Here is a 27620-nt window from a genome sequence, read left to right on the forward strand (position 1 = left end):
CCTCAAGATTAAGAAATAACCATAAATATTTCTCCAAAAAAATATATGGTCTGTGCCCTGGATATCACTCAGTGAGAATCTGTATCCAGGAAAGGCGAAGGGTTACAGTATTTTTTTATTTGAACATTTTTATTTCATGCAACTGCTCATCCTAGAAGCTTGCTAAGATGAAATCATCTTTCCTATCTACAGAAAAGTTGCTCAGGGAAGTGAAACAGACTGAGCACATGTGTGTTTCCAACTGATATATTCAAGCTGATGCTACTTCCTGGAGATTGTCAATCATCACATCCAGCTGTCACTCAACTCAGAGCATCGCTGCCCCCTGAACCTTTGTGGTTACCGCCTGATCTCAAGCAGTACGAAGTTATTAAATTCCTCCTTCCAGAATTGGTAATAAATAGTAGTGAAAATGGGCCTTAGAGCCATCCCCGTCGAATTGTCTACCACACACATAGGCACAGTTTTAAAATTGAGTGTCAATGATAATGTGAGAATATTTCTGAAAGCACAGGGCCACGGCCAAGAGCACCTGCTAACGGCTGAATTGTTCTAAAGGTTCTGTCTAGTGGTGCCCATTCTAAACCATGTATTTTCTCAAGGACTTTCTTGCTTTCTCCCTAAAGAGAAATTTCTCCTCTCCTTGTTCTTTCATCTCCATATTACTTTGTGACCTTTTATCTCTGATTATTATTGGTCAGTTGAACTCTCCACCACCATGATCTTTGGAAAGTTGATTCTAATGTAATAATAATAATAATAACAACAATAATAAAATCATGAAAAGAATAAAAGAAAAAAAAACAGTACCTTCTCAATAATTCTAGACCTTTTCTCTACCACGTGGTTTTAAATAACTTTTACCTGCCCACTTAAGCCATGTTTGCTAATTTTCCATGGTCCAAGAACATAAAGCAGAAAGTCATTTCAGAGCTCTCATTGCTACATATTGCTGCTTCTAAGCCATTGCCTTCATTTCCTTTGTAAAATCCTTCCTTACATTATCAGAAAATAAACTATTACATTCTCCTACCAACAAATAAACCAACTTATATGGACCTGAATCAATAATACCCTGACCCAGACCTTTTAAAAAAGACAAATACCATGTGATTTCACTTACATGTGGAATCTAAAAACAAAACATAATGAACAAAACAGCAGTAGACACATAGACACTGAGAAGTGACTGGTGGTTACCATAGGGGTGGGATTGGAGTGGGTGGGTGGGGTAGGTGACAGGGAAAGAGGCACAGAAATTGCAATCATAATATTAATCAGTCACAGGGATAGCAGTGCAGCATGGAGAAGATAGCCAATGTTTCTGTAACATTTTTCTATGTTGACAGTTACTACACTGGAGGGGGTGAGGATTTAATAATGTGGGTAACTGGTGAATCACTGTGTTGGATACTCAAAACCAATATAATATTGTATATCAACTATAATTCAATAAAAAATACACTTAAAAATAAATAAATAAAATTTGAAAATAATAGAATGCTATGTATGTTGAACGGGCAATCCCTTATATTGTGCAGTGGCTGGAGGAGATTCTTGTGGATTATCCAGGTCGGCATGCAATGACGTGTATCCTTATATGAGAAAGGCAGGGACACATTCGATTACAGAGAGGAAAGGCGACGTGACCACAGAGGCAGAGATGAAGTGATGTGGCCATTCATCAGGATGCCTGCAGTGCACAGAGGCTGCAAGAGGGACAGATTCACTACCTCCTGAATTACTACAAATCTCAGATTAATTGCCAGAGTTCTGAAATAGTTGGTTGTCACATTTTTCGACAGTTTTCTTACTGCTTTTACAGAGGAATTTACAAGTCTGTACTCCCATTCTTGCTGTCACCACCACCACCCTGATAATGACTTCCTAGACTTCTCTTTAGATTTGTTTTACTATATTTGTGCTTTAAAGAATCACACACTCTTCACAGCTCCATCTTGGAGCTTCTCCTCTTCTTTCTTTCTCTGGATAATTATATTCCCTCCCGTGGTATAAACTACCTCTCATAAAGCTATCCTTTCTTGCACCAACATGCATTTAAATATCTGTTCAGTGTTGAAGTAATGAATTTTGAGTTCTCATATAATTTATTAGGTGCAAAGCATGGTGTTTACAACAGTAAAGTAGGTAGAACTCAAATTTGGGCTTTAAAGAATTCACAGTTCAGTAGATTGTTCTGTCTGGCCAGTCTGGGGTCTACAGAGGGTGTTTGCACAGGTACCACTGAGCAGGAGCTGGAAGTGAGATTACAGGGAAGAGCATGCTTGGCCAGGTCCCTTCTTCTTACCACTGGGAGCAAAGTGTTCATGTTTTGTAATAGGGATTCACAACCAAGCTCTGCAAAGTGATGCCTCTGAACAAATGAGAAAATTCTGAGCCCAGAAATATCTGCATTTTCTTTACTAGTTATGTTCCCTTCAGTAACATCAGAGCCATCCAGCTGCTTGCAATTGATTTTATTTCTAAAGATTCACAATTGTGACTCAAAAGGAATTACATTAAGCAAAACTACATTAATTGGTTAAAAGTGTTTTGACATAGTCTATGCCTTCCTTTTCTGGAAGGGGCACAGGCAGTGCCTATGGGAAGATTTCCCATTACCTAGTATATTTCTAGCTGTGGTATATTTTGCCTAGAACTTTCTCCCTATTATAGTAATACCTGAGACTTGCGCCATGTGGACATTAGCAGAGAGCTTCAGTCATTAAGAGAGCTTCTAGTAATAAATACAAACTATGAGGTTCTATGGCCAATCTGGAATTTTACTCTAATTTTTAAACAATGAATATCATCTGTACGTAGTCCAAAACACTTTTTTTAAAGTTGTTGAAATTCAAGTTAGGAGGAGGCAGTGCGAAGAACTGTTAGATGAATTTAGAATGCATTTTGGATAAGAAACCTTATCATCAGTTCCATTTTCTTTCTTTTTTGTCTAAACCTCCTACTTTCAACAAAACTGTCATATTTATAGCAAGTCACTAAAGTTGTTAGCAAATTACTCATGATCCGTACTTTTGAAAAGTAGCAGCTTTGAATGTTTTAGAAGCCTTTTATTTATGAAAATCTCAAAATCTATGTGTTAATTTGCCTGCCTCCCACGCCTGGCTCTTCTTTTCTATGCTGTCCCAAGTACTGGATTTACTATTAACTCCTCTCGGAAGCTGTGTGTGGGCTGATAGACATTCCCATCAATGAACATTTGCTTCACCTAGGTATTTGCTATATTCTTATTTTTATAAATATGTGCTACTTGAAAGTTCAAACACTCAATTTCTGAGACACTGTCAGAAGCCTACTTTGTTAAACACTGAAATCCAACCCCAAACTTCCTTAGAAAGGCTAAGTGCCTTCCCCTCCCCCTCTCTCCCCTCAATCTTGTTCAATGAGTGAAGATAAAATATATCCACTTTCTGAGGATAGAAAGAACCACTAAATATAATTCCTTTTAAGGAAAATGTAATAATTGTCAATACTTATTTACCTCTGCTGGATGCTCCTTAGAATTGAGAGAAAATATGAAAGTTGTTGCTGGGAAACATAATGTGGGTTTGAGACAAGTTTTGGCACGTGGGGCCACAAATCTCCACACATCTATTTTTATGAGTTGATTTGCCCAGAAGCAAGGGTGACCCATGGGGAATAAATCAGCGCCCAGATTACTGAGACAGAGAAGTTTTAGAGTGTGAGGAGAAAGACAGTTTACTAAGCATCCTGTAGCTCCATAAACAGTCCTGTAGAGTTATAATTTCTTCTAAGAATTTTCTCCATTATTATCACTTGGAACTTTCTGAGTTAGAATGGATGCAATTGATATTTCTAGTGTCAATTAGAAAAATAAAACTCAGAATGGGAGAAAAGAGCATTCTTTCCATTTCCTTATGGCTTCAGTCTCTTTACAAGACTGGAACTAAAGAGGAACTGGAAAATCTGGGAATACGAAGTTTTGAGCAGTGCACACTAAAGCACACTGCCCTGGAAAGGGAATCATTGTTTGTCATGAAGAAACATATGGTGAATCCAACTTTATGTTGATTGCTTGATATTAATTATTTTAAAAGGACACCAAAGTGGAAGGTTATAAAAAGACGATTCCAGAAGAGCTCTGCAGACTCTGAGAAATAGCTGAAAATTAACAAGGCACTATGATCTTGATTCTTACCACTATGGGCAATGTGCCAGTGAAATGCAGTCATCATTTTTAAGTGTTTTCAGTTCTACCTGTAGTTTGATGAGACCTGGGCTACTTTAATTTACCTAACAGTAAAATGGCTGTTGCTTCATATACATGAAATCATTTAATTCTCCTAACGACCTTGCCAGCCAGATACTATTACTTATGTATCACAGATGAAGAAGGCAATGTATAGAGAGGTTTTTTTATTTGGCCAGGCCACTCAGATATTAAATGTGTGAGCCAATATTTCAAACAAATTAAACTTCCCACTGAAAACAACTAGACAAGATTTAAAAAAGAAATCTGTGCACTGAAATGCTAAAAACAGTGAGAAATCACATGGCTAAGACCTAAGATAAAAGAAACTCATGGAAGTGAGCCAAGTATTCAGACCTGCATTTCCCTCAGGGGTGGCAATAAACGTCAGCATAGCAGCTGAGAGGTTAACAATCGGTGTACAAGTGTGAAAGCGTCATGGACTTGGGGGGATGAAAATTGTATTCCAGGACTCGCCAAAGGTGTGATCTCCTGTGAATTGGTTTGGGATCAATTTTTGAGTAAGAATGAACCAGAAATATAGGAGCCTTAGCAGGAAACTAAGCATAGCTTGGAATCATCTCAGTTTCTGAATAAAATAATCACAGATTGCGAGCAACCTAGCTCTCTAACAAAGGCAAACATAAATCAAACTCCTGCTATTCCCACACAACCTTGTTCCTTCTCCATTCTTTTCAACGTGGTTAATGACACTTCCCTCTTTCCATTGCTCAGGATACAAACCTTTGATAACGCTGACCCTCTTTTTATTTCACTGATCATATTCATCTGGTGGGTCCTACCTTCTCATTCGGATGCATAATCCAACTTCATCTCACCATGTACTACTCTTCAACTCCTTCGGTACAACCTATTGCTAACCATTACCTTTGCTCTTTGGACTTCTATTTACCTAGCTAACTTCTACTTATCTTTATGATATAGGTTTCAACATCATCTCCTCAGGAAGCCTAAAATATTCTCTCTGATCCTGTAAAATCCTGCTAAAATATTCCTCAAATTTTTGTCTCTCCTTAGGAGCACGTATTCTAATTGCAATTGTCATTTTTAATAGGATTAATCAATGTCAGCTCTCCTCCTTTGTAGGATCTATTTAAGAAAAAATCATGACCTTTCTGTTTGCTTTCAGAGTCCAGAAGTAACCCAGAGCTTCCACAGTGATGAACTGAATAAATGTTTTTGAAAGAAAATATTGTACATAATGATGGAGAAATCAAACATCAGAATACAACCCTCCGAGTCTAGCTATACTCAGACTATACGTTTAACACTTTCTCCCCTTTTTCCTCCTACTCAAGTTAGGAGTGATGCTAACAAATAATCAGGGAAGATCATAGAACAGGTATTTAGAAATAGGGAAAACAGACATACAGAAAACTGCAAGAGAAACTTAAATCATGAAGTTTATGTCTGGAAGTTATCATTTAAAGATGGAACTGGATAGTTATAAATTGGAATGACACGGGTGCCTTTCTAACTAGGTCTGATATTGCACTGGTGTCTATGCTCAGTACTTATATAAATTAGCACTTGTTAGGGGTGTCTATGTTCAACATTTGCCAGTTGTCAGTGATAAATTACATACTGTTTGTGTGTTTGTATATGAAGGATTAATACAGGGTCGTAGGTAGGGGATGGCTTGGAGAAGGAGGACTCCCTCCAGAAGTAAAATAGGTGACAACTGGTTAAATAGTGCAGTCATTTGCATTTTCTTAACTCTAATGTTTATGCAGTCTTCTTTGTCATATCTACAGATTTATTTTTATCATAAAATCACTCATTTCTACTAACCATTTAAAAATTCAGCACTCAGAATTAATGGTAACTGTTATAACTTCTATTGTGGCATCCTCTTATTTCAACTGAAAGAACTGAAAGGCCAAAACACAGCTAATTAATGCACCGATTTGTAGCTTCTTAATGACTTATTTGTTTTAAAGAAAACTAGTTGTTTCAGATACACTGACAATTACTCGGAGTAGACTTAATAGGTCCCATCATAAGTTGAGCACACAATGAATAACTAGTACCTGAATGATGTCCCTAGAGGGATAAACAACAAATTCTTTTAAATCAAAAACTCCTGTGTGATAATAAAAGAGGTTGATATGGAACTTAATAAATTTTCAGGAAGTAATATAACTTATTATTATTATTATTTTCATAGAAGTTAGGTCTTTTGAGAGAATAATTCGAGAAAGGATGTTTCCCCAATGACGCTAACTGACGAAGCCAGTCACTCGCCTCTTTCGACTTTAGTTTAGCTCGAGAGAGGAATAAACATGCTCTTTATTTGATTTAGAACATCACTGTCTCCTTGGGAAGTAGAGCACATGGAGTCTTTGTCTGGATGTTACTGCATATTTCCTCTCAGAGAAACAGTGTCTCCCTTGAAAAGACCAGGGGAAAACTACAGTAAAGTCTCCTGAATTGTATAGTTCATATTCTTATTCAATTTATATATCTTCATTAAACCTTTCTTTTTTTTGTAATTTGAGAAATCATGGTTGTCAATTACACATTTACAATAATTAGGTTTAAAATTATAAACTTAAAAATGTAGTTTTATATACTACATCATTACCCTAATAGCTGCATGCATAAGCCTTTCAGTAGAAATGTTTAATTCCCCAAAACATTTTTATTAAAAATCTGTAATAAATGAAACAAAACATTCAAATTCTTATGAAAGGGTAAATTAATCAGAATGCCAAGATAAGACAAAGAAGAGTCTTTGTTCTCCAAGATTTTATTTCATATGTATAACATATCTATGTATATGTTATACATGTATATGTAGAATGTGTATGTGTATCTATGTACATTAATATATACACTTTTCTTGAGAGTTCTATATTCATTTGTATAGACACATATACATGCAAAACACATACTTCTGTATTCACTTAATTGTACATATGCAGTGAAAAATAGTTACTGAAGAATCTGATGCAACAGAGGAAAATACCAATATAAGAATGTACATTATGGTAAAAGAAACAGACAGTAAATAGATAAACACAAAATTAATCAAAATAAGTAGAGATTGCTCTAAGTTTTCAGAAGAAAATAGGCAGGATGAAGAAACAGAATAGTAAATGAGAGGCCAAACTGGATGGATGGTCAGTAAGGACTTTCTAAGGAATTGAAATGTCAGCTGAGTTGGGAGCTGATGGAACCACGTGCCAGTTCAAACTAATGCTGTTGTGACCATCAACAATCTTCTTGCAGATCATAACATACACTTAATCTCTTATTTTATAACACACCTATAAGCAAATTCCAGAAGAACTTGAGTACTAAATGAGGATGTAAAAAATTAGAGTATTATTTAAATAGTTCAAGGGCAAGTATGTGTATTTACTTCCTCTCCTTGCAAAGTCTATTAAACTAATACTAAATGACAAAAGAGGGGTAAACTTTAATTAAAAGACAACACAGAGAAGATAGCAACAACTTAGATTTCTGTAAGTTCTGGAAGATGAAAAAGAGGAAATAATAGCAAAATAGGTAAAGGAGGGAAGAATTGTCAGAAACTGATAAAAACACATGTTTTCAAAATAAAAGAGCACATTGTTCAAAGGAGTTTGAACTAACAGAGAACACATCTAGACCTCTTATCGTAAAATTGCCAAACATTAAGAATTAAGAGATCCTGAAAGATTGGAAAGAGAAAAGGAAAATACAAGAGAACAAGATCAGACTGACTGTAGGCTTTCAATTGAGCATCTGTACATGCCGCTGTAAGACAAGGAAAACCTTCAAAGCTCTGCGTGAAAATGATTTTTATTCCAGCTTTTCAACCCAGTATTTCAGCCAATCTCTGAATCAAGTGAGAAGTAATTAAGCATCCCCCAAAAGGTGGAAGTGAATAGTGCCCCAGCGTAAATGCTCTCTTGGGAAAAGCATGGAGAATACACTGCAGCAAAATGAGGAAGTAAACTAAGAAATAGAATCCTAGAAGCTGCTGATACAACACAGAAGGTAATGAGGTGATTTCTTCAGATGAGATCTATGCAAAGGCTTCAGAGAACAAACAATGCAGTTTGGATCAGAAGAAGAGAGAACTCTAAAAAGGCCATATGTGCAGTCGGATTTGGAATATATTGGGTGGACAAAATCATAGGGTTAAGAAGATGAAGAAAAAAATGAGTCTTTGAAGAAGCATTTAATGTAAGACAAAAGAAAACAATTAGAAAATTGAGGGGAAACAGAGTAAAACAACGATAATATAAGGATATCATTTAGATGTATGGAAATGATCATCAGAATAAGGAAAACACAATCATTTAAAAATGGTTGCTGTGAAGGACAGTTAAGTCAAGAAGACAAGACCGAGAGCTGTGAATAGCAGCGAAGTTCTGCTCCATTTGATTTTTTAATGCACATGGAAATTCTACTTTGAAAAAAGTTTGAAGTGAAGGATTAGGAATATACAAGAATTTCTTTAAAACTTGTCATAAACAAGCCAAGACAAAATGAAAAGCCTTAAAGGAAAGACTGATTTATTCAGCATCCCCACTCGCTTTTTCTCTTCACCCACTATTTCTTGTAAATGTGCACTTTGCCAAGCCTTGTTACGGGGACTTCTGATTCAGCACTGGACAAAACAGACCAAAACCCCTGATCTCAGTGAAATTATATTCTAGCAGAATGGAACATCATAAACAAGACACATAACAAGTGGGTAAATTATATACTGTTTTGAAAGAAAGGAGAATTCAGAGCAGAGTGCAATCATATATGTAGGAGGTGGAGGGTCTGTTAAAACATTAAGTAGGTAAGCTTCACTGACAAGGTGGTGCTTTATCGAGGTGCTGAAGGAAGTCAGGACGTCAGCCACCTGAGTATCGGAGGGAAGAGTGTTTACATCAGGCAGAAGACAGTGAGAAGCTCTAAGTCAGGAGCATGCTTGATATAGTCACAAAACAAAAAGGGATTAGAACAGAGTTAGCAGAGGGAATAATAATGAGAAATTAGGTCAAAGAGTTAAAATGGGACACCGACATTATAAGGTAGGGGCACAAAAACAGATCATGACTAATCTGCTAGATTTGGACTGGAGCGGGGCAGGGGTGGCGGGCAGAGTTCAGTTTGATTACTGTCGTAGCCCAGGACATGGTGGCTCAGACGGAGCTATCACATTGGAGGCGACAAAGAGTGATCATATTTTGGATGTATTTTGAAGTTTGAGACATGATTTTCTGACAGAATAAAAAAAAAAAAAGGAGTAAACAAAGATAAATCCATGTTTTTTGGAAGGATAGATTTGCTCTCAACCAAAATGGGGAAACTGAGTGGAGTAGGTTTGGGGCACCAATCTGGAGACTGGTTTTGGGGAATGTCCACTTTGAGATACTCTTTGATGTCCCATATGCTGCATATGCGGTTAGTTCTGTGGGTCTGGAGTCCGAGGAAGGACGCCTTTAAAGGTTTAAGGCACAAATTTAGAAAGTGTTATGCAGATGGCATTTAAAGCCTCAAGACCAGAGCAGGTCACCAGTGGGGTAAGTACAGATAGGACAGCGAAGACATGGAGGAGGAGAAAACAGCAAAGCAGTGAAGTAGGAGGGAAACCAGTGGAGTGTTTTGTCCTGGAAGCTGGTGAGGGTGAGTACATCATGGAGGAGGGGGTGACCGACCATTACATCTGCTGGTTGGTGGAGTAACACGAGGACTGAGAATCAGCCATTTGGTTCTGCTGAGTGACGTCAACAGTGACTACGGCAAGGGCAGAGTCAGGGAGCCGCTGGAGGTGAGAGTCTGAATGGACTGTGTTCAAGAGAGAACGACAGTCTGTGGAAGTGAGCGTGCCCCTTATGTGCAGGTCAGTGAAACAGTGCGCTGATACTAAGAACATATGATAAAGAGCACCGTTAAACAAAATTAAACAAGAAAATTAGATAGTAGCTACCTAGCAAGCATTAATATCTGAATTATATAAGGGCCTCCAACAAATCACTTAGGAAGAGGCAAAGGATATGAATAGGTAAAGGATATGAATAAGCAACTCCTAGAAAAAAACAGAAATGAAAATTTAGTATAAAATAGGATGCTCAAACTCGGCAGTAATCAGGAAATGCTCATTTAAATGGAGACTAGATACCATGACAATCAGCAAAATTTTAAAGTTTAGCAATATGGAGAACTGAGGAGCATACGGGTAAAAGTTGCCTTTATATACAATTTATACACCGAAGGGCAGCAATATAAGGCCATTTTAAGAGGGGATATTCCATGGTCCATATTTAAATTATTACAAACCTTCCATATGATCCAGCACTATTTTATACACCATGGGTTGTATTAATAAAAACAGAAAATGACCTAAATAGCTATCAATGTGTTTTTAAAAATCTCTAATATGATCTTACTTCAGATTTATAGATCATTAAACAAAATAAGGCTATTCTATGTGTTCTGAAATAGAAAGTACTTAAAGAAACACCACTGAGTGAAACAAATAGCAGGTACAAAATAATGTTTTCAGTAGTGAGAACCAAGGAGCTCCAAACTAGGATCCTCTCCCCCTCCCCAAACTGCTTGCCCAGATTTTCTTTCCAAACCCTTCAAACAAAAGACACACTTCTCTGTGGACCAAATTCTCCTTGAAAGAAAACACATGGAATGAATGAGTAGTCTAACTCCCCTCAATGTAACACTTGTTTAAAAATTTTTTTTAACTCTGTTTTTCTTTATGTGTATATATACTTGTATAAATAGATAGAATATGATCTGGAAAGAAACACATCAAATGATTTCAGTCATTATCTCTAAGGAGACGTGTGGTCAGATGAAGGGAATGTTTTGACTTATCTGAAATATTTGGATTTCATATAAGAAAATATTATCGTGTATTACCTTAGTAATTACAAATAAGTAAAATAAATTCACATAAATATCTTGAAACTGATTTTAATTAAGTGCCTTTTATGATTAAATTCAAAATTATAAATACAGATTTGTGGTTGTTATACATCAGTTGTCATAGCAATTCATACATAAGCTTTACAAAAAATGCTAGTTACATTCTGAATCCCAAATGCAACATTCATTGGAAACTATGTTGTCAATGTCATCTTTTCTTTGTCACATCAGAGAAATGATTTCTCAAAATAAATCACAAACTACAAAATGTTCCTCATCAATATTGATGCCCCTCCCTTCTGGAAAGGGAAAGTTTTCCTTTTCTCTCTGACTTATCCACAAAGGCATCCTCCCCAAGCCTGCTTCTAGACCATAATCTCTACAGACATCTATTGAAGCCCTCTATTCTAGTTGTGTTCACTCACCACACACATGCACATGCACACGCACACACTCACACCCAATAGGCACAAAGCACTTCACCATCTGCAAACTTTACATTTTTGCAGTTGGAAAGCAATCAAGGCATTCGATCTGACCCTGGAGTAGTGTGCTCTTAGACGGCAAACGGGATAAAAAAGGTTGGGTTACCAGCAAACTCACAACTAGGAAGGTCAAACCTCAAAATAGAAGGCTTTGCTTTTCTGTGGGTCAGAAGAGGATCAGGAGCACTTTGGGGTCACTAATTATTCAAAATCCAGAATGCACCCAGATCACATGTTTGCCTTAAGAGAATTTTATCAGTTCTTTTGCTTAAATGCCATGTCTTCCTTTTGACTTTGTTTGCTAACTTGAGTGGAAAATGACCCCGCATCTGTTGAATTCTTACAGGCCATTTAATTCAGTCACTCATTGGTTTCCATTGTTGATGTGACATACATTCTCTAATCTCCCCTGTTAGCTGGAAACTTCAAGGCAGAGACATGTCATAAACTCATCTCAATGGAATTAAATCAGCAAGTATCACTGATACACAACTTTGCTATAAATTCTAAGTCTTTCTATAGTTCAATTTCATAAAGGGAAGGTCATCCAAAGTTCAGTTCAAGAGTGTTTTCTTCCATACATTCCAAATATGCTTCAACTGATTTAACTTATCGATGATCATAGTGTAGTTTCAGAAACATTTTTCTAGTGATAATTTGAAAATGATTATATCAAACCAATGGAAGAAATGTTAATCTAGAATTTTGTTTTTATTCTTACTATTATTTGGCAAAACACCTCTGAGGCCTTTAAAATATGCACAAAGCTTGTTTAAAAACAGCACTCTATAAATTTCATTTTCATTATATATATGTGCATTGCACAAGAAAATTAATAGAAATACAGTAAAAATAAGAACAAAAGCACTTTCATCTCCCCACCCAGAGATGAGTAACACAGAAACCATCCTTTTACTTGAGATTCTCACCAAATTATAGATATTTACAAAGGAAGTGATGGGGAAGAAGTAGTCCTGCCTTATTTTGAACTCTCTACTTCCTATTTTTCAACTAATTGTGCTCACATCAAAGCCCACTAATGAATGCATTTTTATAAGTCCCCGGATCAATGACTCAGGACATAAAAGCATGATATCTTAAAGCACCAATCTCTGGAGTCTTTGAACCTGAAAAGGGATGCACACAGAATATTAAAATGGAGTTGTACCAGGCTTCTTCTCCTAAATGATATTGAACTTGCAGAGCACTGACTTATCCAGATTATGATAGATATTCCCATTAGCGTGACTGCAAGTGTTTATGTTAGCACCTTTCAACGGAAAGGGGTGTGACTTAAGCATATTCAAAACAGATTGGACCTTTTTCTGCTTGTGATGCAGGAAGCCCCACATTTGTGTCACCACTACATTCCTGTAAGGGGAGAGAAATGGCACAGAATGAAGGAGGGAGCTAAAAAAAAAAAAAAAAAGCAAAAAGGAGTTTATAACAGGAAGTGGTAAGGAAAGTAATGTGGCAATGAGCACAGTGCACTTCAATTTCCCTCTAGTGAAAATCACACTACACATCAAGGTTTTATTGGACTATATGTTCTTTTTAAAAATTAAGAGAGAGAAGAGGTCAGCAGATATAAGCAGTGATGCTAACATGATACTTAGAGCTAATATGCAGCCAAGATCACTCCCTCTCTGACCCCTCTCCCCGTCTCTCTGTGCCATACCTCCATTTCCTTCTTCCCCCTTTCCACCTTCCTCCTCTGTAGATGCCTAAGCTATTTTGGGAAAGGTGTTTACAGTTTCCCAGGAAACAAAAGGATTTTAAAACCCTCTAGATTATAGAGGTTATTTCCCATGGCAGTAAGAGCATATGCTCTCCTTTAATCAAGCCTAACAAAATCCCCAGAGACACTGCTTTATAGGAAAAGGCTGCACATTTCAAGATGTGAAAGAAAAGGGTCCAGAGGGGTGAGTGTAAAATGTATGGAAACGTTGCTCAACTTGGTCCTCATTACAGAACTATGAGAATAAAGAGTAAAATTTTGAAAGCGGGTCTCGTTCTTGCATTTTTTGATGAAAATTTAATTTAAAAATCTCACTGTGATTCTAACTGAATGAGTCACATTTCACCTTTTAAAGAGTGATGTGATCATTTCTTTTTCTACTTTAGAATAGCCTAAATTACAGCACTCACTTGGAAACATGAGCAGCTCATTTGATTTAAGTGATGTGCATTCTACCTCTGGCTTTGCCTCCTAAATTAGTGAGATCTGAATACAGAGTGTCTGTAGCCTTCACGCCCCTCCTCTGCAGTGATGAGGTCGTTACTGCGAAGGGGCTGGACTGCACACACTCAGAGAACAAGCCCAGCCCTGCCACTGGACCAGGAGCAATGGGGACTCGGATCTGTGCTGTGTTTTCTAACTGTAGAATCAGCCTAAACTTGCCAGCTTCATTGTTTATCTCAGCTCATGACCTTGCCTCCTGCTTCAAAGAGATAATTGAGCATTCAACTGCTGATGAAGTCACGTCTTTATCTACAGCTTGTCATATTCTGCATCTATTCTAACTTCCCATCTAGCCTCAGAGAAAGACTTAGCGCTCCTCTGGTTCAAAATTGCCCTTCAACTATTGCTCTAAACACTATGATTTTTCATCTTATCAGTGATGTTGCCCCTTCTTTTCTGAAGCCCACTGGTCTCTTCCTAAGCATTTGCTAATCCACTGACTTCTTTCCTCCAGGCTGTAAACAAGTTTATATCTCCTTCCATTAAAAAAAAAAAAAAAACTAAACACATCAAGAATTGTCTATGTCAACTGTGTCCATGGTTACATCCCCTTCTAGAAGCCTCTTGAGAAAAAGAAATCTACATTTATCTTTTTCTTTAACTCCCATTCACCATTCAGTGTTCTGCTAACATATCTGTACTTGTGTTTTTGTATCAAAACTGCACTCAAAAAGACTACTAATCTTCCATATTTATTTTTGTTTTTATGACATTTGATATTATTGATCATTCTTTCAGTTCCAAAATTCTTCTTTGGCCTGTGACACACTCTTTGTTAGTTGTCCTTTCTCCCTTCCTACTCCTTCTCTTTTTTTTTTGGCCAGCACCTCTCCTTCCAAGCCCTTAGACATTTATGTTGTGGAGGAAAATGGAAGTTCCTATGGCCAGGATTCTCAGTAGTAGAACATGTACTTGGCCTACTTCCTGGCTAATTCTTCCATACCTGTGGGCAATGAGCTATTATTGACTGAGTCACTATGTAAAGAGCTCTGCCCAGTGCTCTGGGGGACCCAGGGACGGAGGTGGATTACAGACCTGCAGACGGCTGGATGCAGATGGGATTCTAGTGCTAGACCTGCCATGTGGAGAATAAAACCCAGTACACACCCTTTTACCCCAAGAACATTCCATTGTCATTCCTTGGTCTCACTGAATCTATAGCAAACTTGCCTGGGGCCAAAACCCTTAGGAAAGACAATGTTCTTAAAACAGTGTTTTTCAAACTGGGAAGTGCTTATGAATTACCTGGAGGGCTTAATAAAATGCATGTTAATAAGTCTGAGGTGCAATTCATAGGCTACAATCCTAACAACCTCTTAGGTGATGGTTATTCTGCTGGTTAAAGGACCACATTTTGAGTAGTGATGACCTACAAGGGAGAAAAGGACTTTTCCACATCTGCATGCCCCAGTGGATTACAGATGTGCTGCTATTATCCATCGCTCAGCCCGCAGTGTGTCAGATGGGGCCTCAGCAGGTGGAGCTGGGCTTGGTGACTGAGTCACCAGGCTTGTCTGTCACCTCAATGGGGTAAAACATCCATGTGTGCTCAAATATAAAAAGTGTCAGAGAGCCCTGCCCCAGAGTTCTAGCCATCCAGTCTCACCTGTGGTCTGTGCTCCATGCTCTAGGCTGCAGTCTTTCATTCACTGGCTAGCTCATCAGCACCACATTTACTGCACATATCTGAAATTTGACTTGTGATACTTTTCTTTGTGGCTGTTCCTTTTCTATCATGTTTATTCTTGTCACGGCACTATCATTCACCCAGTTGCTAAAGCACAAACACGAGGACTATCCCAAACTGTTCTCCTTTTCCTCACATCCAATTAGTGGACAAGTCTTCTTTTCTCATTTCTCACATCTATGCCTTGCTCTCCATTTTTGGGATGTCTCACTGCCTGACCATGCCCTATTCCACCCTCCCTACCATCAACATACTTTCTCCTAAATTCTCCATGTTACTTCAGTGGTATTTCTGAAATACAATCTGATCATGCTTCTTTGCTACTTGTAATAGTTGCCTCTTGCTTCATTTAAAGACTGGGCTTCATAGGGCAGAATGCAAAATATAATGTGGAACCTTTGGGCTTCCCTGTAAAGAGGCTTCCAAGAAATTAAACACACCATTTCCACGTGCAACTTAGTACCAGAACTTGACCGGATGATGACACAAAGCTGCTAAGGAAATTGGGAAATCTTTTACTTCTTGCAAAGTGCCTTTAAAGAGAAGCCTCTTTCTTCTGATGGCTGGTAAGCAGCTGTATGATGGCTGGAATCTGAGCATCTCTCTTGGATCTCAAGGAAGAAATCCCACATTAGGGTTGGCAAAGCAACAAGAAAGGAGAATTGGTAAATTCCCATTCCAGACTTGCCCTGCTCGCTTGCTTAGTTTTTCTTTCTTCTCTTATTCCTTTGAAAGGGAAATAAAAAATCTTTCTTAAACCATATTATTGTGCATTTCTGTCACTCAGAAATGAGCCTAATCTCAACGAGCATGGCAGTAAAGGGCAGTCTGTTCTTCTCTTATTTATTTCCCTGCCACTCAATATCTCCCACATCTGACACACTAATGGATTTTTTTAAATAGATTTTTGGAATAAAGGCTACTTATATTAAGTTAAGTGAGAAATTACAGCTGTAAACCTAAGAACATATTTTTTTTAAAGAGAGATTATCACATTGCTAAGTTAAAAAAATTAAATTATGTAGATCTAGAGAACATCTAAAATAAACTAGATATTTCCTGTAGAGGTATAAATCTCACCTTCTTTCTACAGCTATATTCTTTAGCTTGAATTTTCATTTCCTCTAGGAATTTGAATTCTTTCTTTATATCAATTAAACTCCTCTAATATGATCTTTGCTGTGAATTGACGTATATGGTAACTGTATGTGTACATACAGAGAATGTTCTACGCTTTGGTCTTTTGAAATAGAGCAAAATTTTAAGTTTACATTTTATTATTTAGGGAGAGATATTTGGGCTCCACATAAAGCCTTTAGTCTAATCTCAGAAGCACCAGCCAGGGACTGCAGCTGGCTGTGTCTTTGATGATTCTTACCTTACTTAAGGTTTGTAGGAAGAAAGAGATGCCCTAAATTTCAGGGATTTAAAGGAAAGAAAAAGGACTTCATACTCTTTTAAAGTGTTTTAAGGTGCCTAGAAAGAACAATATAAAGCAGAAGGGAGATGTCTAAAGGTTTTATGTATAGATTCTCTGCTGCCTCTATTTTTCCCAATAAATAAAACAAGAGACTAGTTAGAGACACAGAAGGTTCATTTATTCTTACTAAGCAATGGGATAGACCATGCAAAGTTGGGACCCTTGGTGTATTAATAGACTAAAGGGGAATCTCTTCTGAAAAAGGAAAGATTTAAGAACTGGTGAAAAAAATCATTTAATGCATAATTGAGTGTTTTATTCTTTTTTAAAAAATAATTTTAAAAGTAATGTACTATTATTTTTTTTAAGATAATTTAAAAGGTAATGTATAGAGATAGATCATTTTTAAGTGTTTGGGGTCAAGATTTCATTACAGATGTCATCTTCTTTCCCTTGTCAGGAATGTAATTGTTTGTTTTTAAAACTATGAAAAGCCCTAAATTTTTTCTTAGGTTTTGTTTTTATTTAATGCACTAATAATTAAGTTTCAATCCTCGGGCTTCTGATGCACCAAACACACTTAAATGATATAAATTAACAAAAATATTTGTATATTGACATCATCAGAGTAAGTGACTATAAAGTAACTTTTCCGAATATTTTCTTCTCTCATAATCAAGTGATTGACAATGAGATTTCACATGGAACCTGGCCTGTTTCCTCTGCTAATAATGCTTTTTTCCTGCTTAACATGATCTTCCCTCTTTTCTGCACACTCAAATTCTGTCAGTTGTTTAAGGTCCATTTAAATTCCCTTCTTCTTTATTAAAAATGTATGTTCCTTCCCATTCCAAAAAGATGTTTCTTTTTCTCAATATTTATAATTGTTACTATTTTGGGTGGTTATTCATGACTACATTTTCAATAGTTGCCAGCAAAAAAATATAAATCATTATTCAATCACCCTTTTCAGAGTCTCTTGGTCCTCAAACATTAAATGTGTTAGAATAAACAGATTAATGTATGTGAATAAACAAATACTCCATGATATCAACGGTTTTCAATTTATCTAGGGAATTGGAAATATGTCAGGGATTTGGATCCCAGAACGGTGATAAAACTTCAATTATTATGCCTTGAGAATATGCATTATTTATTTGGTCATTATATAAGGTGGTCATTTAATTATGTCTTCTCTTTCTACTGCAGAGATCTTATAAAAAAAATAGGTAATTAAAAATTACATATGGACCTAAAGATATATGTTTATGTATTTGTATATACAAACACTTTATATATACACTTAATAATTATTTGCTACAAGCATTATCACATGAAGTGTTATTTCCACATCTCCAATTGTTACAAAAGAAGCAGCTATGGTGACAGGGACGCTCAGGGCTGCTTCATTTAGCAGACGTGAGGGTGGAGCCCAAACAGAACAGGGGGGCACAGGTGAGCAGTGAGGAAATGGAAAAGCGTAGATTTTTTTCTCTAGAAACTTTTCTGTAAAAGAAAAGAGAGTTAAGGGGCAAATGCATAAATATTTTATCACAAACAAATAAGAGTAGGAATAAAGAAAAAAATGAAGGCCCAACTCTCTCACCAGATTCCCTCCTGAATGCTAGAAGCAGACAACAGTATTCTGAGCATTGCTTTTGGGGTGCTAGACTCCCTTTTAAATCCCAGAGATAGAAAAGGAGATGTGCTCGTGTCCCTGCCTTCACGACCTTCACAGGGTGAACTAGAGGCAGGACTCAGGCATTACCACACCGCTGGGTCTGTGCAGTAATAAGACCCTGGGTGCCTAGCAGCACAGAGGAGGTACCCCCACCTGGACTTGGGGTGCATCACTGAAGAATTCTTAGAGAAGGTAAAGTGAGGTGTGTAGAAATCAGCCAGACAGACGGAATTCACATTTTCCTCCCAGGCAGGTGACGAAGGACAGTTAGAGGTCATTTCATTGAGGTTTAAATCAGCACTCTCCCCAGTCTCTACCTTAAGCATTACACAGCCAGGCTCAACCAGACAGCAGTGCAGACATTGCTCTTGGAGATCTGCTCACAGCCTAGTGAGAGTAATAATCCCTCCTGCTTCCTTTCCTGTTAGTGGTATTTCACTCTTGCTATAATTCTTTGCCAATTAGTGCTTGTTTTTACTAGTAACATATTCTCAACTTTTTTACACATATCCCTCAACCCCTGAGTTGGAGACCCTCCAAAGCTTACTTTGGTACTAACTGTTGAGACCCTGTTTTATAACAATTATAAATGTAACTTTAAAGAGGAATATGAACTTTTTTCATTTATCTAACATCAAAAACAAAAGAAAGTCAACAGACTCTAAATCATAGACAAATACACTATAAATAATAATAACTCCAAGATTCTTTAAAAGACAGTTGTATGAAATTAAGAAAGTCATCTAACAATGATGTTGTTAGGAGCAGTAACAATTTGAAATTTATTGATGGGAAGCCTAGCGGCCTCTGGGAATCATATATATTTATGAAAAAAATTGTAAAATTCTCTAATACTTTTAGTATTAACTTGATCTTAAAGGGTGTCAATAGATCAATGATGCCAACTATTTATTTTATGAAACTTCAAATCTCTTATAAAATCCAAAACAAGTAAATACGCCCTTTATTGCTTTATTTCTATGTCATGACCCAAAATGGTAAAACTATACAACTCTAGTCTAAGCAGCATCATGAAAAAGTAGCAACCATCATACCATGTATTCTCAATAGGGACACACCAAGGGCCAGTGGGTGAAAGCTTTATCTCAAGGGTGAAAAGTCTTATTATTTTTATGTATAAAGCACAGGTTTATATATATATATCATACATACATAAGGAAATATACAGTATACTGTGGTACTACAATTTCATGGGGCCAATTAGCAAAAAGTCTAAAATATCCTTGAAATTCTTCTTAGTAGGCAATAATGGAAAAAAGGGTTGAAAAATAATGCTTATACAACATAAACTTCTACTTCTCATGAGGATAAAGAGAAGTAAATCCATCACTTTTCCACTAGATGTTAATAATTTGTGTCTGTTTTACAACCTCTTCCCAGAGTAGCTAACATCTTCTGAGGATTTGTTTGATTTTACAACTTCTATGAGATCTTGAACACAAGACTCCCTTTTCACTCCAAGTAACAACACAGGTTTAAGTAGAATTCAAATCTTCAGTCTTTGACATATAGACAGTGACAGAAGACAGGTATCATCCCAAGACTTATCTGTTGTTTATTATTTACTCCATGCATGACATTGAATTAAATATTATGGAGGGAAAACAAAGATCAGACACAATCCTGTCTTCATGGAACTTATAATTCAGAGAGAGAGAGAAGACTTGTATGAAAATCTAAAACATTTGAAAGTGATGTCACTCATTCTCCTGTCTACAGTGATATGTGGTTACAAGTGGTAGTTCTATTTCCCCAGTAATTCACACACTGCCTGGAATGTAATCATTGCTCCATGCATTTTTATAAAGTTAGAGAGGTTCAGGTAGAATGCTGCAGGCACTCCCAAATGGGAGCACCCAAGCTTCTTTCCTGGAACCACTGCAAGAAAGAAATTATCTATACAAACCACGTCCCAAACGAAAAACCCCCATTCCATGAGCAGGCGAGTCATTTTGAGTAGAGAAGCAAGCATAAAGAAATTGCAAAAACAGAAGCCCCACAGTGACAAATATTTTGGAGGCCACATATAAACAAAAGAAGTTCAATTTGGCCAGGAGAAGTAGTAGAATGGTGTTTTCATTTTATTAATTAAAATTTTTGGTAAATATTTTCCTTCAGAGGTAAAGAGGTTCTTACTGCTGGAAATTTTAAGTTTACAGGATGGCCACCTGTTGGAAATATTTTTGAGATATTCTCAAGTTTAGAAGGGATGTCGTTTAGCATGCCAATCAATGATGCCTCTAGTGTAAGTGTGGCCATCCTATGCTGGCAGTGGTTGTGGAACAGTATCAGAACTATCTCAAGGTCCAGCCATGACTCTTCATTGGTTATGGCAAATGTTTGTACTCATAGAAAAGTACCCATCATTTGTTTTGGGAGTTATTCCATTCAATGAACTATTTCCAGAGGATATTAATAACTTTTAGATTTTATGCTATTCCTAATTGCACCACTGACGTTTCCGCTCCTGTGCATAAAATTGTCTGAAAGGTATTGGGAATACCTCCTCCTAAGTGCATCTCTAGTGTGGAGATTCTGAAAGAATTTCAGAAATGCCCCTTGATTAAGCTGCTTCTGTTTTTTTTCCTTATCACTGTTTCCTCTTCCTCTAACAAGATCTTAGGATTTCAAATTCTGTTTCCTTAAAATGTGTGTGGTTGCCATTGGGTTGTTAGAATAGCTTTATTTTCTGTGGCTGAACAGCTCCTTCTCTTCACACACTTTCTGTTTGTTGATAACACTTGCTCCTGTCTTGAAATTCTTGCCTTTGCTCCAGAATCAGGTCTCTAAAGGTGACTTCTTTGTCTCCCTTCCTGACCCACTACCCCAAGCAAGCCAAAGTTAGTGTCATACTATTCTCTGAGGGGGAAAGATAAGCAGCCCGTGCTTTCACATAGGTATCTTCCTACATGTAAGTTTATTTTCAATAAGTACTATTACTCCAAGTACTAAGATAATCACATGGAGAAGAGTAAGAGACACGTTTGATGAATCAAAGAGGATCCACTATATATGCTTTATGAAGTAAGGAAAATAAAAGATGAGCATTCTCCAAAACAATCCCCTAAAAATCTCCTGAGAAAACTTAAATGAGTGAAATGCATCACTTGTGATTGTGGATTCAGTCTATGACATTAGCTTAAATTAGAGCATTGGAAGGTTCAATAGCAAAGTGATGGATTGATACATGTTACTGATAAGGACAGGTCCTTGGGGTCAACACTATACAACTATGACCAATCTGTGACGTTGTCACTTGGTTATGATCAGTCTCACCTCCACAGTTTAGCTCAGGGTTCCTTTCACCCTTCTTCTCTGTGCTTTACTCTAGAGTGTTCTACCCTCTTTACATAAAAAGTATTTTCTCCATTCTTTTTTCTTTACACATAGCATGATCACCTTCATGACACTTTGCTAAATCTACAGTTCAAGTGTCATCTCTGCATTCCAACTAATAGCCGGCTACCAAGATCCACTGCTGGCATCTCCAACTCAAAATACCCCAAACTAAATTCAGTGCCCTCTTTTTCCAACAATCCAAATCCTCTACCTGATTTTATTTCTTTAAAGAGACTATATTTTGATGAAAAGTTCAAACACTCAGTACAAATCCTAAAACAAACACATTTTCCTTATCATGCCGGTTTGTCATTGTTTGTTTACATAGTTCTTACTTTTACTAATTTCTATCAGTAGTCTTAACAATTGTCATTTGGAAGTTAGCTCTACCTCTGAAAAAGAGGGCTTGATAGAGATATTTTGATTCAAGTTATTAGACTATTCCTGTAATGACAACTATCCAGTTACAAGTAAACTGTTTCTAAATTTTATCCACATTCCAGTGTGAAAGGAAGCAGTGACTCCCCCATATTTCTGCAGCATTATTATTGTAGTCAGCTCATAGTTGTTGCTATTAGAATATGATTTTAAACCATGAAAGAATGCCTGCAAATCACTATCCCCTAAGCAAGCTATATACCTACTATCAGTCCTTCTGCATAGGATGTTTTATTCACATCTATTTCTGCCCACTGAATAGACATCTTAATCCAGCACAAGTCCCAAGCCTTCCAATGGGTTCCCAATCTTATAATACCTACGACATTGCTCTTTGTGTTTTTCTCTTGTCACTTGGCCCTTTTTGTATTTTCTTCCCTGCTGGACTCTAAGATCCATAATGGGAAGAAAAGTGGTCGTTTCCCAAATATCCATTGGCAATCTGAACCTAGCACAAAAATTTATGCACAGAATTTGGTGACGAAATCTCACTGAATTGTTTAACACTATACATTAAATACATACCTGATGGATTTGCCTCAGTACATAGTTGTATGGTTAAGAGAGAGTAAAATTATAGAAAAATATTTTGCAAGCTTTTTTCTGAATTTGCATGGCAAACTGCTTGAGGCATTGACTAGAGAACTGGGCCACAATCCTTCTACACTCAGGAAAGTGTATGATTATTTATGGACACAAAGGGAAGGAGCATATACTGTGGGTAACATAATTTCTTCCAACTGTGGAATCTTGCCACTGTACCTGCATATAAGAAATCATCATCCTTATAAAAGTTCTTTCTTTCCTTGGAGTATGTTTTATTTAATATCTTGATATTTATATAATATCTTAATATTTATAAGAAAATAGAGCCAACATTAAAAAGGATTTTCCCCATCCTCCAAAATATATCAAAAGCAAAAACAAGAAATTCTGTGCCAACATGTTTTTCTTAGGCTTTGAAGTAAACCAAGAAAACATTTTATTTGTGATTATCGGGAAGTCTGAAATTCACACATTCAGTTTTTGACTCAATGTACTATAATTTATTCAAGGATCAAGTTTGCTGGTAACAAACTATAAAGATGAAAAATAAAATTATATTTTATGAAAATAATCAATTTTAATGAAATACTATTGGCAGTTCCCCTGCTTTTGTAATTTCTTCTGCAAGTTCTTCATAATCATCGCTTATCTGCATTTCAAAGAAAGCTGAACACTGGTGTTTTGTTCTTCATTTTATTAATATGAAAACTAGGACCCAAAAACCATAGAAGAACTGCTTCAAAAAACAGCAATATCTAACAAAATGTGAAACTTAAAAAGTTCAGATTTGTTATGTTTATGAAATTTTTCTTATTTGCATTTGTTTTAAAAATTATCCTTTTTAATAATTCCCTTTTAAACATTACACTTGTTATATCTGATATACTCTGGTAATGAAGACTTCTAATTGTATTCTAGTAGTAATATTTTTTTCTGCTATTTTTGCCTTAATAAAGCTCATTTACTAAAAAAGTAGAAATTATGCTAAGATAAAAGAACTAAATATCACCAGTGGGCATACAATAATAGTCTAGGAAAAAGCTAGAAAATTTTAAAATAATTTGCACTGGTCAAATTTTGTACTATTAATAGCAACAGAATCTCTCATACATTGCTGATAGGAGTATAAATAGGTACAACAACTTCAGAAAATTTTCAGTATCTAGTAAAGCTTAACATACTTATACCTACCCTATGATCCAGTAATTCCTTTCTTGGAGAAAATCTTGGACCCAACCCATAGTCCCCAAAATACATATTCACATGTATTTACAAGATACATTCAGCGGTGTTCATAGCAGTACTAGCAAAAACCTAAACAATACCCAAATACTCATCAACAGAATGCTGGATAAATAGTGCCATCTTCATATAGTAGAATACTATACAACACTGAAAATAAACCAGCCATTGCTACATGAAACAATATGGATAAATCACATAAACATAATGTTCATAAAAATAAAGTAGACTCCAATGAGTATTTGTGTAAAGTGCAAAAGCAGGCAAAACATATTTATTGTTATATCAGTCAGGATAGTGATTATATTTAGGCAAAGTGGTGCCTGGGAAAGGTATGGAGGAAATGGAGAGAGTGCTTCTGTGTTACTGACAATTCTACTTCTTGATACATGAAGTATATTTACATAAGTGTGCTATTTTTTGTTAAATTTTATATGGAAACTTATTTGTGTACATTTATGTGTGTATATCTCAATAAAAATATTTTAAATCTTTAAAACCTATGAAAAAGGATTGTACTAGTAAATTATTTAATTATAAATATCTATAGTTTCTGTTCTTGCCTACAAATTTCCCATGAAATACTTTTAAGTTAAAAAGATATGTTTATGAATTAATATTACACTTTTTTGTCTTTATTTTTTCCTTTACATGTTCCGTTTTTGCTCAGCACATCACAAGTAAATAGACTTAGTAAATAAAGAATAATTTCCATGAAGATATTTATTTTAGAAAATATTTCCAGTAGAGGGGGCTTTACTTTCTTTGCTATAGGAAATTTTCTTTCAGGGCCCATCAGTTAAAATAAAAATATTTAATTTTTTTACATGTGATTAAAGTTCTTCATAGAGTGATGAGCTACTCTAAGAATAGTTAGTCTAAGAGAAAAATTTTACTCAATTTGTGAAAGAAGAAAGAAAAACTTGATAATGAAGAATACATGTATTATAAGGTATTTGGTATGTGTTTTTCAAGATACTACATTTTTGGATTATTCCTAAAAAGTATTTTTAACTAAAATAATTTATTTTTAATGAACATAAATTCTCATAACCATGACAACCAATTCGAAATAAAATTTTGTGAATTTCAACAACTCTAGACAAAAATCAGAGGATCTACTGATGAAGATTATATACCTAAGAATATATTATAACAACTATCATGGTGAATTGCCATTATACAAATTTGGCCTAATTGGTTTAGTTATTGGCAATAAAATTCTTAAATCTAAGTATCAACTAAGCTATTCTGATTTCTCTTAAAAAATGCACATTTATCCTTAGTATCTAAGACACTAAGAAAAAAATTATAGTAAAATGATCCATTTATCTTATAACATGAATTTTGTACTCTTTTTGATGACATTTTCATAAATGTAAAAGCTCCACAGTCTTTGCTTTGATCACTACATATAAAATTGTGAAAGATGTAAAGTTACAAAAATTTACCAAGTCATATTAAAATCTTTCACTGAAAATATTATGGTTTATAGTGGTTCAACTTCTTACTTCAGAAAAATAAACATGATTTCTGAAATATCAATCTTCACAGCTAGTTTCTGTTACTACAGACATATCAAGATAATACAACTTTCTGTAAGGTAGTTTTTTTGAGATACACTAAGTTTTTCTAATATTCCCAAAGATGAAGAATAGGCATAGCAATCCAGAAAAGAATATTTACATACTTCAAAGAGAAACCTAACTTAGTTACTGTAATTATTTGATTCCAATCTTCTTGTAAAGCTTGGGAGCCATAAAAATAGCAATCTCAAGGTAATTATAATAGTAAAATAAAATTTTCATTGGTGTTTAAAAAGTGTATGTGAGCAGAATTTTCCTTATACATTGTTTGATTAAGATTAGGGGTCACATTATCTGATCTTTTGCCTAGTCTCTCTTCTCATCTTTTAATTAATTAAATAAAAAAAAGAAAGCCTACCAAATATGAGTGAACATGATAAGAAAATGACGTGTCATGTAAAAAATTTATTTTTCAGTAGGTTTCTTATATTTTCTCCAAAAAGATTATTCTTGACTTTGAACATATGTAATGATTTATTTATGATTTTGGCTCCATGAATTACCTGAACCAAGTTCATTAGGAAATAGTACTTTCAAGGCTTTTATTTTTTTATTCATTTAACCTAACCTCTGAATACATCAACAGTGTTCAGAATTTCCCTGTTCAGTAAATGCTTATGCTCTAGATTTTTTGCCTTCCAAAATTTATTAACGTTCCATTTGTATTACTACATGTTTTGTAACTTTCAAAAAGAGAGTGACACCCAGAATCTGTAATTCAGGCAGACGAAGGCAACTCTAAAAGCAATCTGAGAAAGAAAACCTAGGCTTTGGAAATAATTTTTCTAGGATTATCTCGGCTGCAAATACGTAAGATGCCAGTTACCAAATTGCACTATTAGTGAAAATAAAGCATACTTACAGACTTTCAGACCTCCAAATAGACAGACTGCTGGATAGTTTTAGATAGAAAACAATACGTTTAAGGGATACTTTCAACAAGCCAGTTTCGAATCGCCTTCCTGGCTCCATCAATAACAAGTGGTTGCAACCTAGTACACAGGCTTTAAGGAGTTGTCCGACTGTTAAATACAAGGCACTCACCTGAGTAGCAGGGCTGCTTCCCAGAAGCGAAATCCCGAAAGTAATGTCCGAAAGCGTCTCACGTGGGCCATGGTACGGAGAGACATTCACGATCCTGAAATTAGTCTTGCCCAAGGCATGGGGGTGAGGCAGCGGAGGGAGGGCGGCCAGGCTGACTCCGCGCGGCGGGGACAGCAGCCTTGGAGGCCGTCAGCACCTCGGACAGCTCCCCGCCCCGCGGAGGCCGCGCCTTCCCAGCACCTGAGCGTCGCGGCCGCCCCCTTCTCCGGGCGCGGAGCAGACGGGGACCCGCGGGGCTGCCGGGGGCAGGCGGGCTGCACAGCCGAGGCGGGACCAGAGCCGAGGTGCAAGGTCTGAGGTGCCTCGGGGCGGACAGCAGGGCGCCGGGCTCTGGCGGCGAAGGAAGAAGGCTCGTGCGTCCCGGGTCAGACCCGCGGCTGGAGAAGAACCCAGCAGCCGCCCAACGGGGCAGCGTCTTCACCTGCTCGGCGCCGCCCGCCGCACCCCGCCGCGCACCTTAGGGCGCAGCCGAGCCGCCCGCGCGGCCCGGGCGGGGGCGGGGCCGGAGGATGCGTCTCGCCGCCAATCACGACCTCCCAGCGGGACAGAGCGACAGGCCGCCAACGGCGGTGGGCGGTGCTCAGCGCATCACCCTTTTTAAAAAAGCGGTAACTGCGGATGCGGCGCGGCAGCCGGGACTGGAGAGATTTGCGGGAAGGAGGCCTCAGGGCTAAGAATCGGGAGTCCGCGGGTTAGGAGCAGAATCGCGC

The 27620-nt window shown here is 36.8% G+C and overlaps 1 protein-coding gene across 2 annotated transcripts in view; it reads right to left on the reverse strand.

Moving 5' to 3' along the window:
- GLRA3 (glycine receptor alpha 3) overlaps positions 1 to 27343 on the reverse strand; it is a 135359-nt gene extending 108016 nt beyond the window's left edge. For both annotated transcript variants that reach the window (XM_036889135.2, XM_036889134.2), the window contains exon 1: positions 26851 to 27343. In XM_036889135.2, coding sequence (XP_036745030.1) covers positions 26851 to 26936 — 86 coding nt within the window. In that variant the 5' untranslated portion in view covers positions 26937 to 27343. The remainder of the gene's footprint in view (positions 1 to 26850) is intronic.
- Between the last annotated feature and the right edge of the window lie 277 nt (positions 27344 to 27620).

This window comes from Manis pentadactyla, chromosome 1, assembly GCF_030020395.1.
Source record: "Manis pentadactyla isolate mManPen7 chromosome 1, mManPen7.hap1, whole genome shotgun sequence".
In the NCBI taxonomy this organism is placed as follows: domain Eukaryota; kingdom Metazoa; phylum Chordata; class Mammalia; order Pholidota; family Manidae; genus Manis; species Manis pentadactyla.